This window comes from Stegodyphus dumicola, chromosome 9 (genome assembly GCF_044657685.1).
Source record: "Stegodyphus dumicola isolate Sdum_Otavi_A_Nest chromosome 9, ASM4465768v1".
In the NCBI taxonomy this organism is placed as follows: domain Eukaryota; kingdom Metazoa; phylum Arthropoda; class Arachnida; order Araneae; family Eresidae; genus Stegodyphus; species Stegodyphus dumicola.
In genome coordinates, this window is record NC_140776.1 from 30,190,766 (window position 1) to 30,209,102 (window position 18,337).

The 18,337-nt window shown below is 28.1% G+C and overlaps 1 protein-coding gene across 5 annotated transcripts in view; it reads right to left on the reverse strand.

Moving 5' to 3' along the window:
• Positions 1–6,428: 6,428 nt before the first annotated feature.
• Positions 6,429–18,337, reverse strand: part of LOC118183158 (solute carrier organic anion transporter family member 74D-like) — a 501,251-nt gene continuing 489,342 nt past the window's right edge. For all 5 annotated transcript variants that reach the window (XM_085823324.1, XM_085823325.1, XM_035352601.2 and 2 more), the window contains 3 exons: positions 17,360–17,520; positions 16,529–16,593; positions 6,429–14,026 (listed from right to left, as the gene is read on the reverse strand). In XM_085823324.1, the coding sequence (XP_085679450.1) occupies positions 13,734–14,026; positions 16,529–16,593; positions 17,360–17,520 (519 nt within the window). In that variant the 3' untranslated portion in view covers positions 6,429–13,733. The remainder of the gene's footprint in view (positions 14,027–16,528; positions 16,594–17,359; positions 17,521–18,337) is intronic.

The following is an 18,337-nucleotide window of genomic DNA, read 5'->3' on the forward strand; positions in this document are numbered from 1 at the left end:
AGTTGATAGTAAGAAGCAAGGGAGTTCATCATTCAGCTGAGAACTGAATAAAAGGTGTTTTATCCAGGTCTCTAAAAGAATGCAAGGCCACACAACATTTTTAGCACAGATAATGGTCTGTTTTACAGAGCATTACCGGAGCACACATTAATGTTTAAATGTGAAACAGCAACTTGTTTTAAGAAATTAAAAGAAAAAGTTACTATATTATTAATGTGCAATATGGATACAATTAAGAGAACATCAATGGTTACTGGAAAAAAGCAGAAAATTTCAGTGTTTAAAAGGAGCCAAGAATTAACCTTAAACTTTCCATGATAACAAGAACCCGTGGATGACAACAGTATTTTTAACAAAGTGCTAATTCTCATGTCATATTGGCTTAACCCCTGAAAACATCTTCTCATTTCTTCAGATGTATACGATTATATTTGTCCAGTGATAAAACCATGGAGGTGTGTTTAATGGATCCTCTTCAGCTTGAGACATTTTTGTTAATTTGATACTGATTTTGTAACAAAGAATGAACAGATTACAAATACTGCATCATCCATCAACAAGCAGACTTTGTCTTCCATTCCATTTTATACTGTTGTTGTTCAAAGTCAGAGATGCTTTAAATTCACTCACCATTGTTGCTATATGATCACTGTTTGTTGCTCTGGTTTAAATGTTCATATGTAGCCAACATTCATGAAATGTAACATGACCAAAACAAAGCCATAATAATATCATTTTTCAAAGATCGCAGAATATTTTGATACAAATACCACGAAATATAATTTGCAATAGACTTAAATTTTTTAAAAAAGGAAACAAAATTTGGGTGAAAAAATGAAAGAATTCAGATTATCTGAGAACCTTTTTATCTAGTGATGAACTTGCATGCATAACTTCAGATTTTGTGTATAGTACGAGCATTTTACTTGAAGCAAAAAAAATATGATTCCCATTGGTCATTAAGTTTTTCAAGATGTCAAATTTAAATGCATTTCTGTGAGATATCTTCATACTCACATGTTAGTGCAATCATCTTAAGTAGGGAAGCCACCAAATCTTTAGAATATGTCAAACTCTGGAAACTATGCACATAACACTTCTTCAATTTCAATAGTGACATCATTATTTATTCATGCATTCTTCTGGTGTAATTTTAAGTTCCAATAAGTTTTGTAGATACATAGCTTTATTATTATTATTATTATTATTATGAACTTAATGTCAAAATACATGCTTGTAGAATTTGTCCTCTATGGAAGAAACTGCGGCAAAATGTTCGCAGGAATACAACATTTTGCTGCATAACTGTTAAAGGGAATAAAAAAGTGTCTTGAATCTGTTATTAAAACTATCACCACGAAATTTCTACCAGAACAAGAGAAACAAAAACATGGTTGTAAGTAGGTTTATTAATGGATTTCTGAGATAAATACCTAATTAAAGTATAAAATGTATATGCAATAATATGGATGCCTGTAGTAAATAATTTTTGGAATTATAAGTCATCATTTTTTCCCTGTAAAAAAATAACTGTGTCAAGGGGGTTTCATATACATATACCGTATTTGACGGCATATAAGACGCACTTTTTTTCCTAAATTTGGTCTCAGAAAAGTTACCTGTGTCTTATACATAAAGGACACGGGTTAACTTTCAATACTGAATGCTATTTTTAGCCCGGATAAAGGTCTAGATACACATAACTTTTTCTACATCTGCCATAATTATTTTGCGCATGCGCCAAAAAGCGCCATAGCTCGAAGCTGATGTCGAAGTTCGAACAGATTCGACAGTTACTATACGTCCATGGAGCCTTTCCTTCTTTACGTAGACTTTCTTTGACTCAGCCGACACACGTGTAGTTATCGGTGCTACTCTGTATAAACGTGTCGGTATCGGTGCTTAAAACTATTTGTTTTAAAAAAATACCCTGGAAAATATGACTACAGGAAACAAAAGGTTAAGCTATACAATTCAGTATAAACTAGGAGTGTTAAACTACGCCAAAGTGCATGGAAACAGAGCAGCAGAAAGGCATTTCGGTCCACCACCTACCGACAAAATGATACGTACTTGGTGACTGCAAGAAGATCAACTGAAGACTGCTAAAAAACAAAAACATAACCTTCTTGGTGATAGATAAGCGGAAATCTAGGATAAGTGTTTCAACTAAAATGATAATCAATGAGGCCAAAAGATTTACAGAAAAACATGGGAATCAGAACTTTTCAGGGTCTGAGGGCTGGTGCTACAGGTTCATGAAAAGGCAAGGCTTATCAATGCGCACAAAAACAACTATTGCACAGAAAATGCCAGCAGATTATGAAGAAAAAATACTAGCATTTCATTACAAAACGTGAGAACTAAAAGAAACCACATTTTAAGTTATTGTGGTACTGCGTGGACTATTGAAACTTTTTTCCCTTGTGTGTGGCCTTCTAAATAAGGGTGCGTCTTATATGCCATCAAATACGGTATATACCAGATACCAACCATATATATAGGTACCAACATCCCTTGAAAAAATTTATTTGGACTCATTTCTACAGCAACAGATTGTGTAAATATTCTGTTGCTAGGTATTCTTATGGTAGACATAATAATTTGATTATCCTTTGTGATCTGCATTGTGTGATTATGTATGCACTTTGGAATACAAATTTTGTTACATTCAACTTATCTAAATTATAAAATTCCATCAATTATACATCAAAATAAATTTTCGGCTGATATGCAGGAGTGCTTATACATAAATAATATGCGATGCCTATTGTATGGATGCTTTAGATCAGACAATATAGATATAATTGTGATTATGCATTAATGTTATGTGCTTTGCTTACTGTCGTATAAGAGGCTCGCATTCATCTTATACATTAAGGTTACACTTAGGTATGCACACATCTTATACACTTAGGTTTTGTACACTTTGTAACCATTTGCTCTGGAATCTCTCTCTTTACCAATGTAAGCCAATAAGAGTTTGAAATTAGTGGATATTTTGAAAATCTATGACATGAAGAGAGATGCTTCAATAATTTTTTACACTTTACTAATATTTAAAATATTTTATTACAAAATATAGTTTTGTGTATTTAAAAAAAAATAAAATTTGTTTTGCCTAATAAAAATTTTTTAAAATTATTTTTGTTCACTTTGTTCTTTTTATGCTGCTATCACACATCTGTGTATTTTGAAAGAACAACTGTTTGGAACAATTTTTCTGCTTTGTCACAACAGCTAATCACCACAGATCGCTTTGGGGTTAACACAGGGAAAATTGGTTCTCCATTACAAACAAGCTGATAGCTGATTGGTTGAAAACAAACAACTTGCAATTTTTATTGAAAGGAAGAAAAAAATTGTGCCTCTTTCTTTTAGGGGTAAACCAGGCAGAAACATTGTCCAAAACAGTTGTTTGTGTGACACAAATGCATGTGTGCTATGGACCTAACAGAAATAAAAAAGTGGTAGGGCAATTAACCAGAACTTACATCAAATAGGATTCCCCTTTAAATTCTAAAATATTGTTTCAGCTGATGAGCAGTCAGATTAAGAATTCCTAATGCTAAATTTTAATTTCAAGACATCAAAGAGGAAAGAGAGAGTCTTGGAATCCCCAAGAATCACGAAAGTGGCCATATTTTTATATGCTGTGCACTGAAAAAAAAAGCATTTTTCATGCTTCCTCAAAATAAAATTTTCTGGCTACTTAGAATTTGTGCCTTGTCTGCTTTTAGTTCTTATTTCAAATTAGAAAGTCATTGGCCAGATGTAAGGCTAATGAAGTAGCATCAATGATGCCTGACAAGAAGATTGTCAGTTGTTATTGCTGTGCAAGTGCAGGATTCAGTGTCATTTGATTTATTTATAGAACAAAATGCCCACAGGAAATATGCAGTTTTAGGTCATTTGGCATGGCATCCATTGTACAAATGTTGACTATACAGGATAATCTGCTTATGAGTGGTAGAAATATAATTGTTCCCATCAGCTAATATGCCACACTCAGAGTCTAGAAGAAAAATTTTGGGTGTGTGATATGCGAACTTAATCCTAAAATTAAATCTTCTTAGCAGTTAATACTTTAAACACTTATTCTTCTACCACAGCACAGCTATTTCCACAGTTAGTTCTTATGATTGTGACGGAAGCTATATTCTGTGGTGAAATGCTTTAAAATGGCTGTGTTATGATAAAATATCAGTTAAGTTTCAGTTGTCGTAAAAGCATTTATCTCCCTTGAATTACTGTTTGCTCATCCACGGATAAATGTCATGTTGGCATAATTCCTTATCAGATTATCTTGCAGCTTTCTGACTGGAATCTGATATCATCAGACATCTGCTAATATGCTTTTAATACTCCTTCAGTTGGGAACAAATTTGCATATGAAACCTTAGCTGACATTTTCTGGGAAAATTATGCTGCATGGGGCAAGCAGCTAAGCTATGCATCTTTTTATTGCTGATTTTAAGCATTATCATTATCATTAGGCATTGAAATGTAATCTATGTTAGTAAATATCTCTGTAGTGATCACGTGTTCAGTGAAGCTTCGGTGGTTTTCGGCGAATCTTGCTTGTGTCGCCTACCACCTTAATCCTCAAAACTACCACGTCGGACTCTGTAAAGTCATGTGCTTTCATGGCGACTCTTTGCGAGCTGCCAGCATAAATTGTTCAGATCAGATTGCTCGTGTCAACATCTGTTAATGCCAGAAAGAAATACTGCATTGTATGGCTGAGAACCAAACCTGGGTCGGTTTATTACGAGAAGAATTCTTTACCGCTAGCCCAAAAGAAATTCATTGTGCTAGTTTCAAGAATTCCAACTCTTTCAACTTTTGCGAACGTTGAGATGTTCTTGAGGTCTCTACATCTCCATGAATTTTGCACTTAAAGGAAGAATTTTTTTGCATGTTTTTTTATTGAGATATAATTAATATTTTGCTAATGAACTTTTTGATCTATGTATACCATGTAAAAAGTTAGATTGTTCACACCCTTGATGCTGAAATCACATTCGTAAAATTTTCTGCTGTTATTTTGAGGAATGCATATCCAAGATGAGTAGCATTTATGGAAATGAAGTCTTTTTATAATCATCATCTCTGTGTATGAGAAGTAGTATTTAAATAGAGGGTAGTACTGTAAATGTGGAAACTGTATTTATTATTTACTAATTTACTCCAAAAATTGCTAAAATATTATTTCAGAAAACTTAATTTTCATGTCTATTTTGGTCTTATGTGGTCTGATCTGATCTTTCAAAAATAGATTAGTTTTAAAGTCATTATAAATTATGTAAAAGTGGGATGCAATCAGTACTTTTCAAGTCATGTAAGCACTGTAATCTATTAATGCCAGAAAGAAACACTGCATTGCATGGCTGAGAACCGAACCTGGGTCGGTTTATTACAAGAAGAATTCTTTACCGCTAGCCCAAAAGAAGTTCATTGTGCTAGTTTCAAGAATTCCAACTCTTTCAACTTTTGCGAACGTTGAGATGTTCTTGAGATCGCTACATCTCCATGAATTTTGCACTTAAAGGAAGAATTTTTTTTTGCATGTTTTTTTATTGAGATATAATTAATATTTTGCTAATGAACTTTTTGATCTATGTATACCATGTAAAAAGTTAGATTGTTCACACCCTTGATGCTGAAATCACATTCGTAAAATTTTCTGCTATTATTTTGAGGAATGCATATCCTCAAAATGAGGAATGCAAAGATGAGTAGCATTTATGGAAATGAAGTCTTTTTATAATCATCATCTCTGTGTATGAGAAGTAGTATTTAAATAGAGGGTAGTACTGTAAATGTGGAAACTGTATTTATTATTTACTAATTTAATCCAAAAATTGCTAAAATATTATTTCAGAAAACTTAATTTTCATGTCTATTTTGGTCTTATGTGGTCTGATCTGATCTTTCAAAAATAGATTAGTTTTAAAGTCATTATAAATTATGTAAAAGTGGGATGCAATCAGTACTTTTCAAGTCATGTAAGCACTGTAATATAGTATTGAGATAGTGAGAAATTGGCTAATTTATAAAAAAAATTTAATTTGTATTGAAAAAATTACATCATTTATTACTACCCAGCAAGCATATTTATTTCTGAGTGTTTTTTTTAAATAAAATGTTACTTTTTATTCATTTATTGTATTTAATTCTAAAATTCTGTTATTAATTTAATTTAGAGAAATAATAGGCTGCATGAGGCACTTTTATTAAATATACATAGTCAAAATTAAATAATTTTTACCTCTATATCGGAATAATATAGAGATTGTGGTATTCCCAACTCTTATTCAGATATACTTAAAAATTTTATTTTATGTACTATTATTATTGTATGATACTTGTACTGAGACAAAGAATAATACATATGTATGCAAATGTTTTTAAAAAAACACCAAAGCCATATTTTATATTTTATTTTATAAAATAAGACAAACAATGTAATAAAAAAAGTCATGATTTTCCCTGTGTAATACAATGAGCTCTAGAATTATTATGAGAATAAATTCTTTAGCTCAGTTTATCCTAAGCAACATAATAGAAGTAAGTAAAAATTTCACATAGATGGCTTACACGTTGGCTGACATGCATCAACAACAGTAAATGTTAACTTTGGAACAAATGGACAGACATATAAAAAATTCTGTACAAGCACTAATAATTTTTTCTACTTATTTTTAAATTAACATTCAGTACTTTTTATTGTAGTAAATATTTTTAAACTTCATACATATTGATAACAATTTGATTTTTATCATCTGGATTTAAAATTTGACAGTAATAATAAAAATTTCCATTTTAATTTCCTCATTTTATTTGTTGATTTAATCAGGCTGTTAATAAAATATTCATTTATATTATATGAACTAGTTGACATGAATAATAATAAAATGACATTGTTTTTATGACACACAGCAAATTTTTAACTGATAACATAATATTGTCATGTCAACTAGTTCATATAAAATGAGAGTTATTGCAAAACCAATTTTTTTAAAAATAAAAAGAAAGTTGTTAGGAAGCTTTCATTTTTAAACTGAGAGACATGTAACATTCTTTGCGATATGAATTTAATAAATTGTTAAGATTGTAAAAATAACTTTTATTTTTTTTTATTTCATGCTTGTGTTTCAAGTGTATGTATGATACAAATAATATAAAGTCCAGAGAATGAGGGGTTATATCTGCCCAGTTACAAACTCATAAATACTAAAAACATGGTGGAAGGTACAACATCTGAGTATAAGTTGTTGCATAATCTAAATTTCAGGATTTTTTTTAAAATTGTATTTTGGTAATAGAGATGCCACTGATGTAAATCTTAGTATTCCGTAACACTAATACATTTATATTTAACAGTTTTAATTTCTGATAATATATGCCTTCATTAAGATTATCCATGGTAGATATTTTTCATTTACAGATAATATTAACATTTGAATAAGAATTTTAAACAAATTAAACTTCTTAACTCCAAACAAATTGAAATGCTCTTCAAAATACTTACTTTATCTTTGATATTATGTTTTATGTCATTACTTTTTACACTTTCACATTTATGATATGATTTCATTTCATTTTTATGATATGCTTATTTTTTGTAATTTATTATTTATACATTTAGCAGTAATATATTATTTTTCTTTATTCATCTAAATATCATATTTAATTTCTCATTATTTATTGTTTTATGTATTTGTGTTTTTACATACTTCCTGCCAGACTTTAAGGGTTTCACCATAATTTTGGAAGAAAGCCCTGAATATATATACTTATTTTTTATAGTCTCTCAATTTTGTAGTTTTATTACTGAGATATTCCTGTAATAATTTATTGATCAGTTTAGCTGTTTTAAGCATTTGAGTCAGTATTAAATCCGAACTGTTGGTTATTTAACATACAATGAGCATAAAAAATGCATGATCAGAACATAGAAATACATGCAAAATACTTTCAGAATCTGTACACTAGACATTCAAACATAAAATACACATTTCATCATATAGAACAATGCTTAAAAATTCTTTGAATTTGAATTATTCTTTAACAAAAATTCACCGTCTTCTTTGCATTTAGCCCTTTGTGGCTTTTTATGTCATTTTAAATGCATGACTGCTGGAAGCATATCGAACAGAATAAGTAAGTATTGAAATAGTTAACATTTGATATACCATAGAGCGAAATAACATTCTACGAATTGCTCCACTATATGAAAAAAAACTATGTTTGTAAGGTGAATTTAATGAGCACATGTGATGTTTTTCACATCAAGAGAAACCACTTGTTAAGTTTCTAAAAAGTACAATTTTCTTTTACCATATTTCAAAATTATGACATGCTTGTGTTCTACTGCTTAGTAACATAAAGTAAATGTTTTTATATTTTTTGCAAATGTTTAGAAATTGACAATGTTAGGATTTGACAACAAAAGATAAATTATTCAGTAGAATAATAAATGTTATGTGTGTACTGCTAGTTCATGACATTATTTTAAATACTCCACATCAATAAGGAAAACGTAAAACGTGGTGGTAAAATGTGATGAAGCTTAAGTTAATAATGTAAAATTTCTTCTATTACTTTCACTTTAGAATAGTAAAGTGCAGCATCAAAGAAACATGTCTCAGGCAGTATATAAATTCTCATCAGTCGTTGCACAAAAAATATCTGGAATTTAACAAAATAACTTATTCTATATGCTACTACTTTCAGTCCAATCTTTATTTCTTTGTATCAGTATCTTTTTATCAGATAGACTGTCTGGAAAGCAGAAAACATTTGAAACAACTTTCACAAGAATAGAATATAGTATAAGTAAAAAGTCAAATTTCTTTATTCAATTTTATTAATTCAGTTTTATTTTTAAAAAAGAATGCCTAGTTGTAGATTTTATCATCTATATTTATCTATATAAGTTTGTATGAGCAAATATAGTGCTTTTTTATTGTTTTCCAGTGAATATTTTGATCAGCATTTAAATAAATTAAAGATTTTGATGTCAATCATAGCGTATTAATTTCACTGTCTCAACAAGTACTTTGATCAATATTTAAATTATATCAAGATTCTGAATTTATTTTTATATTCCTTATGATATTTTAGGCATCTTTTCTATTTATTTACATTATATCTTTAAATAAAGTTTTATATGCTACATGCAGAATGTTTCTGTTCAAATAATCCTCTTGAGTCTTCTTTTGTTTCCCAATAAGTACTATATTTACAATAAAATAGTTTTATTGGTTATTTCACAAGTGGTTTCTTATTATGAAGTGATGAAATAATACAACAAAACATGGCACAAATACTCTTATTGAGTATAAACAAAATAAACAGATATTAAGTTCATGAAATAAACACAGAGAATGTAGAATTGATCATTCATTCTTAAACAACTATAAACTTCACATTCAACAAACACAAATGATTTAACAGGTAAAACATTCTATCACGATTTACATTTTTACTTTATAGAAGGGATTCATAAAAAAGAAAGTGATTTTTAAAATTGTGTGCAAAATCCCCAGTACAGAAACTATATAAAATACTTAAGTTTTTTAGTAATCCTTTACCATCAAACAAAATTTGGTCACATTTAACTACACCAATATATGACCTCTCAAACACTTTAACATGATGTACACTTATGAATTTTTTTACAGTGATAATATGCCTATTCATGAAATTTGTACAAAAGTCCCTATAAGCCAGTACACATAAATATCATATTAACATCCCCCTAAAAACAACATTTAAGTGCTTTTATATAATTTTCTATAATGTTTATTCTTATATAATAATAGAAACGAATATGAAGAGAAAAATATCTTTCAGAAATTATAGAAATCGCATAAGTAAGTTATATTTAAAAAGAAGTTTGAGCTAAAATATATAACTGTATCATAATTTGGAATAAAAGTACAGACTGATTTATTAAAAACTAAGTTTTGTTAAAAAATGATTTGTATTATTTAATTTACCTCACTATATAAATGAATGAATGAATAATATCCCAATTGCTGTATTGTATTTTGTTTTAATTTATGCATACAGATTTAGAAAAATAAAAATTCTAATTAATTTTTCTGATAATTTTGTTAGTTCATCATATATATGATGGTTTCAAGTGAACTCCTATTTTATAGATAAATAAATATTTAGCAGCACTTCTCTAACTTTGGTGGACACCACTAGTTATAAGGTAAGTTTATTTTTTATTAAAACCTCTGTCTCTCTTTTTTTAAACTTTCCTACAAAAATTTCATTTTTGAGTCTACAGGTTTTCAAAGCCTTTTTATGTCTATTACTAAACCATGGAGTGAATGAGTCAAATGTAAAAATATAATTTGTGAAATACAATAGTTATACGAATATGTATGTTTTCCATTTAAATAAAGCCAAAGGTAACTCATTTAAATGCATTATGAACCATTAATATGAATTCTCAATCTATTTCTCAAACTCAAATTATATATATTCATTCTAAAGAAAATACATTACTTTCTCACTATCTGCATCCACACAAAATATGTACTGATTATGATGATTTTACGAATTGGCAAAAATAATATCCATCTATGTGGGATGCACAGGCAATGACTGACTGATTACTGCATGTATGTTTGAAAATATGGCTATTCATACAAATATTAAAATTGGATTATAAATAATCAGAAAGCACAAAAACAATTCTTTGAATAAACCAGTTGGCATTCGGACAAATATGATCAATATAAAAGCATCACAATTTAATTAATTAGATTAAGCACACTTTTTGTTTTGATGTCAAAAATTCAGCAGAAACAAAATGGATAGATAAAACTTTACTGGTGTTGCAAGAGGTCATTTTGTATGTCAGTTATACATTTAGTTCATTTTGCTATATCCATTCTAAATCATTAAATTAGTAGACAGAATAATATTTGTTAAAGTTAGATGCTTAAACAACAAATCTGAATTATTTTGTTATCAATACCACTTCAGATATTAGGCAATGCAAGAATTTAGGGGGATGGCAAGTCTAATGTCATTAGCTACATACATCTATAATATGGCCTAAGGTTTGAAATGTAATGATTTTGTGATCAGATGCTTAGTTAATAATTACCAAATTACAACTTAAGAATTATGAAACACATAATTAACGGTTAAAAAAAGCACAAGCAAACCCATTAAATCTTATATCTGAAACACAAATATTATTTACAATTGTCATTGACAGCATATTTAAATTATATTTGGCCTTCTAATATTATATTATTTTGGCATATTCAAATTATATATTAAATGAGAGTATGATAGAAGAAATATAATTATCTCAAAATTTGAAAAGTGTGCAAGTTGTTTAAAATTTGTTAAAGATATTTCTGTGATGATATGTAATATGAAACAAACTGCATTTTTTATCAATCATCAAAATATTAATTGGAGAATATAGTTATGACCCAATTAGTTATCAGTAAAGCCTCTCCCCTGAGTATTTAATATAAAAAAAAATCATACCTGTTTAACTAATTGAGCCTAAGTAGGAACCATCAATTGCCAAAAAAAGGCTCTTATATTTTAAAATAATGACTTTACAAAATCACACTTATCAGAGAATCCAGGATGTTCAAAATGTTAGTTCCAGTAAAATCTAATCAACTGTAACAAATCATATCTCTTTTATATCTTAACTATTATATGGTTCACATGTAATGAAAAGTTGTACGAAACATGCTTAATTTATCAAAGCCTTTAAATTTTTCTACACATTTCTTCACTTTCATACTTTTAAACAGTAATTTCTAAAAATACAAAGAGATTGAATTTACATATCATTTTTAACATTCTTTACTTAAAATGGAGCAGTGTTGGAAATTATACAAAATCTAAACTGTCTAATCAAGAAATCGGGGAAAAACGCTACTACAACGAAAACTTGAGGACATATAAAATAAGTTTATGAAAATATTCCACAAGGATAATTTAACATGAAAAACATTATTCACTATAATTACGATTATTCACTATACCTATCATTTCTAGTAAAACAATTTTCGTAAGTCATCTAAGTTTGTTAAAAGTACATGTCAAACACACTTTTAAAAATGTTAACACTAAATATTTATTTTACTTGGGTAAAGTTTATACAATTTTTAGAACTTAACATATTTATAACTTTTACTTTTATACAGTGTTAAATAAAATGTTTCAGTCTTGTAGAGAAAGGCACAAAATTTGATTTAGCATGTTAAATACATAACATTTTTAATTTATGTTAAATTATTAAACTCTCAAATAGAACAAGAACAAATTTGGATGAAGAAATAACTTATTTTCATAAATCTCACAACTCACTTTACTTAAATATCATACATATTTCATAACTTCAATCACATAGTGGTAATAAAAATTTGCATTTCAATATAAATTTAATATTAATAGTTCTGAACATAATCTAAAATCCAATATTATAAATTACAGAAAAACGTGAATCAAACATCCTGGTTCATGATAATTACAACCAATGTGTTTATATGATGAATGTTACATCACATGACCATAATTGTTAATATATATATATGTATATATCAGTATGAATATTTATATTTATATAATTATGTACTACTATATACAAACATTTTGCAAATGCTTAGAAAAACAGCAGAGAAGTTCTTGTTCATGATTATGTTACTAAAACATATGTGGTAGTCCTTTTCTGACACATTAACCTTAGAAAAAAACTTGGAGTTGGCTTAGATATGTTAGCATTTTGCAGGCCGATGATATGAAAAAATATTAATGATCTTAAATGTATATTTGTTTATAATTCTAAAACATCAATACTTTTTAGTTTTGGCTTCACTATATCCATCATTTTATATCTCCATGACTACATTTATTAAGCACACTTCAATCAATTCATTAACATAATCCTAATTCTTTCACTGCAGTGGAATTTTTACAAGAACACTTTTTCAATCTTGCAAAAAAGTGAATGTAATCAACCAATAAAACCTTTTAAATGATTTGTTAGCCTTACAATATGTGTAATGAGAAAATATTAACTTTAGCTATTTAAAAATAAAAATTAAACAAAAAATCTCAAATATGTAAAACTATTTTTTAAAAATAGAATTTTTATTTACCTTTCATAGCAAATATTTTTCATTTCAAAAGATTTAATCTTATATTTAAAAAAATAAATTACAGAAAAGCACATGAACAACAAAGTTAAGATGGAGAATAGTGGTTTCGCAAATGCAGTGAACACAGTTGTTTTTGTTTTCATATTAACCACCAAATTTAAAAAAAAATAAATAAAAAAAAAATCTTTGAAGATGCATTTAACATGAAACAGTCATGTTGCTCAGAGTGCAACTATCTCTGAACATCAAGGAAAACACGTTGGGCATTCACTCTGTACAGGCCAGGAATAAGCAATTATTCATTGTGCATAAACAAAGCTGTAGATTTTTCATAATATTCAGCAGAGAAGCAACATCTTATAGTATGTGAAAACTTGTTTTCTCACCGAATCTAATGACATAAACAACAGTTTTTGCTGATATTTCAGCCCATAATGATAAATTAACTCTCAAAACAAGTAAAAAAGTCACACTTGTTCACATGACACTAGAAGCTGCTCATTTCATTTTCATAAAAAAAGGCTCATCCCTGTGTGCATCTTAAAATCTTTGATCATACAGTTGTGTGCTATTAAATCATACACTGCTTTCCAGCTGTGTGTTAAACTGTGTTTCATTAAAAGGAACTGCTTCCTCTGCATCTTCTATAATGTCTTCATCCTGAAACTGAATGGACTTTGCTTTGTACCAGACAATTATGTCCACAAAAAATGCCATCAGCATAATTACTGCAGTGACACCATGGAAAACAGCACGGAATTTGGACGGGTCATAGAGACGGCAGGCGCCTGGTTCTCCACAATTGTCCTCCCAGAATAAACAAGCTGAGTCCACTACAGCACCATAAATGATTGGACAAGGTACATTGCCTATAAAATTTATAAGGCTGTGTCATATAATAGCATAATATATATATGTAATCAAGTAATAATCATTAAATCAAAATTAGATCATGAAAGGGGAACTTTCTAGTAGGAAATACACATATCAAAATTAAAACAAAAGCCATACTATAAACTTAATAAAACTAATTAAAAATATATAAAAAATTACTGAAAATTCCTTGGTCTTTTTTTAAGGAGGTGACAAAGAATTTTCAGTGCAGCCACATTTTTGAATTAGATGTAGATGATTGTGATTACTGGACACATTTCAAAATAAAATGTCAATTAACATGATTTAATGAAATTAAAATAAAGTGCAACAATGTAAATTTTTATAATTTAATTAATCCCCAAGATATAACCTGCTGTGATGTGACATCTCTCCTTTTCCTCTCTCTGTATAGAGAGGAAAAGGAATTAAGAAAAATTTTTAAATATAAAAGCTATCTAAATAAAAGGAATAATTAGGAATTTAGAGCAAAAATCTACACAGTAATTAAATTATATTAAATACAAAAATTATAATCTTCCTGGAGAATACAAAAGAAAAGTTGAGAACCAGAAAAACAAAATTAGAACTATCAAAAGTGAAGTAGCCAAGGTCAAAATTTTAGAACAGTTAGATTGAACCATTTTTTGCTTTTGTCAGTGGGATGGACAAAAATAATTCAATTTCCTATTCTAATTAGTTGGTAGGACAGATCAACATTTTCTGATACAATGCAATTTTATTCTGAAAAAACAAAATAAAAGTGATTAATTCAACACAATCGCACAGTACAACCTCCTATGTTGATCTGAACAACCAAAAAAAAAAAAAAAAAAAAAAAAACTAAAGCATAAAATAAAGCACTTTCTTTCAAAATGTAGAGTATCAGTAAACTCTGAAAATGTAGTTGAAAATGCCAGATAATGATGAAATGGAATTAAAATTAAGATTTTCTAAACTACAATCAAGTCTAAAATAGAAGAAATTGGGTAAACAATGCAAATTAAGAACATGAATTACTACTCACAAGGATAAAAAATTAATTTAGTTGCATTCTTAAATATTCAAGACTATGGATATTGTAAACAAAACAAATTAATAAAACTTCATGAAAGTGAGCCTGAGGCTAAAAGAACAAAATGCAGAATAGCAAAATGCTGAAAAGTTGAAAGTAAATTAATGTAATAGTTTTGAATCATTTTAAACCCACATGATTCAGGGGGTAAGGGCTTAATTTTTTTTTTTTTTTTATCATTCACATTATGAAATCCAAGATTTCATTTTAGTTTGCTTTATAGTCAAACGTCACTTTGAAATTTAATTATAATTAAGAGTGCTTTTAAAAATAAAATATATTAGCCCTATATACATCAGAGATAATTAAATTCAAAGTGGATGAACCATATGAATAACGACGGAAAAACGAAATGTTATATATTACATATATATTTTTAAATTACAGTAAAATTTAAAGCAAATTTAAATATCATATTTAGATATGTTAACATAGAACCGGAAGAAATCAGTATAAAAAAACAATGGAAATCATTACCACATCAAACTGATAAAAGTAAAAAAAAATTTAATTAAATAATTTTGTGGTACATTTAAATAAAAAACTGAGAGTAGTTTCAAAAAACACAAGATAACTAAACCTGAGCAAAACCGAAATTTGATAAAGTGTTCACTTCAAAAAGTTATAAGTCATATATATTTTTAAATTACAGTAAAATTTAAAGCAAATTTAAATATCATATTTAGATATGTTAACATAGAACCGGAAGAAATCAGTATAAAAAAACAATGGAAATCATTACCACATCAAACTGATAAAAGTAAAAAAAAATTTAATTAAATAATTTTGTGGTACGTTAAAATAAAAAACTGAGAGTAGTTTCAAAAAACACAAGATAACTAAACCTGAGCAAAACCGAAATTTGATAAAGTGTTCACTTCAAAAAGTTCAAAATATGTGAATAAACAAAAATTTGTACACGATTAAAAGCAATTGAATTTTACATTTCCTGGGACATTATTGGAACTTTGGTGTCTTGAGAAATTTAAAATAAAAAATTACCCTGTTTCTAAGCTACCAATATAAACTTCAAAAATTTAATCAGGATAAAACAATTTAAATTGTACATAATTAACCCAGTCTTAACAAGGCCAGAATCAAAAAACATACTTGGCATAAAGGTAAAAATGCAGAATTGTCTGAAAACAAACACCTATAGTGTGAAAAAATGAAAACACTATCTAACAATAAAATACAATCAACAATAAACCAGAAATCAAAATTTTGTATTGAGGACATTAATTAATAAACTTATATAATTTCTACATTATAAGTTTTGCTTCCAGACAGACACATTTAAAAATGAAGATTTTTCTTCATACTATTTAACTAAAGCCTTTAAATTTTAAATAGCATTTCAGAAAATTACATAATAGATACCTTTTCAAATTAAATGGAATTGGAAAATGAGATTTAGACTTACCAAACAGCCCAATGGCAAATGCTATCAGTCCTAATGCCATAGCTTTATCCTTTGGTTCAACACATCTAAAATATTTTAAAATGCAGTTTAATATTATAAGTATTGAAACAAAAATACAATTCGTTACTATAATAGTAATCAGACTAAGATAGCACAAAATATGATAATGATGCAATATTTTTTTTAGAAATCCTGATATACATCAGGATCTGACTTTAATCATAGACATCAACAAAATCTGAAATTTAAATACTTTTTAATAAAAAAACTACTTTATTATTTTTTCTAAGTGTAATAATGACTAAGGTCATTTAAGCTATCACTCTTAAATTAATGATTTATGCTGTAATGGGGCAGTTTATATATTATTAGTGGAATCCATGTCCTTTATTAAAAATTTCTGTCTACTTTAATACAACAGACACTTAAGTCCATCATTTTAAATATTTTAAAGCAAAATCAAAGTTATGTGCACGTAACTTTTTTTTTTTTTTTTTTTTTTTTTTTGCATACATTTTTATCATCTACAAGCTATTTCATCTTATTTCTGTATTAGATCAGCCTATGCTTTCTTTAAAACTTTAAAAATATATAAAACTTTAGACAAAAATGAGAACCTTTCATTATGACCATCAAGGAGAGAATGTTAAAGCAGGTTAAAAGAAAACAGAAATAATTTCCAAATTATCTGAATATTAATGCATTAAAAATAATTAAACAATAACATTGCAAAAATGTTTGTAAAGAAAAGCTGATATCAATAATTTTCATATACAATGTAGTGATATTTTATTGGCAATTCAAATATGTTAGTACTTTCTAATAAAATACCTTAAAGTAAGGAGCATAGATCCAACTTCTGAAGTTGAGTGGATCAAGACAAACAAAGCAAAGACAAAAACATATGGAAGTAAACTGTCACATTGTAATGGGCAAAATCCATTGGTTGCTGTCACATTTGCACCCAAGCATAAGCAGTCTTTGTAAATGTACTAAAAATAAATAATATACATCTATTAGTCGAGGATGTCTCTCTTTAGTAAATTTAATTTCTATTACAGTGCAGAGATTACAATAAAAATGCATATTTTAGGTATAAAATACTTAATAATTGATCATTTGCAGAAAGAAATGCATCACACCAACTATGTAAAAATCACTCCATGTAAAAACCACTGATCATTACCAAATAGCAAAAGAATATAATTAAGCATTTTACAATTAAAAAATTCTGCATCATAAAAATTGTTTTTGCTCTAAATACATCAAACATGTACCAGTAACTCTGAAAAAACAATACATAAATTATTGTTCATATGAAATTACTTTTTAAGTAAGGTCCGATTTGTAATAAAAAAAGTAATTTTTTTAATTAGCATAAAATACTCTATTTTTCTACATAATTTCCTCACTGGTTTGAACATTTTATAGTAATGAACAAAGAGTCTTTGAATACCCTCTTCACAGAACTTTCCCCACCTGTGACAATAGTCCTTTATGCACAGTTATTTTCATTTCTCCATCAGTATGTTGACCTCCCTTGAATAACCTCACCCATTTTTACAATTTACTGCCACTAATTGAATTGTCACTGTATACTTCACACATCTGGCAATGAGTATCCATTGCTTTCATGTTTCTTACAGCTGGTTTAACAATATTTTACAGTTGACAGGCTACTCAATTTTCCTAACTTTACATTATGAAGTATACAGTTTCATGCCGTAAATGTAATAAGTGACATCAGATTCTGTGCACAGAATGTCAGGACCCTGTGTGCACACTTACTGTCATAGTTGCATAAATGTT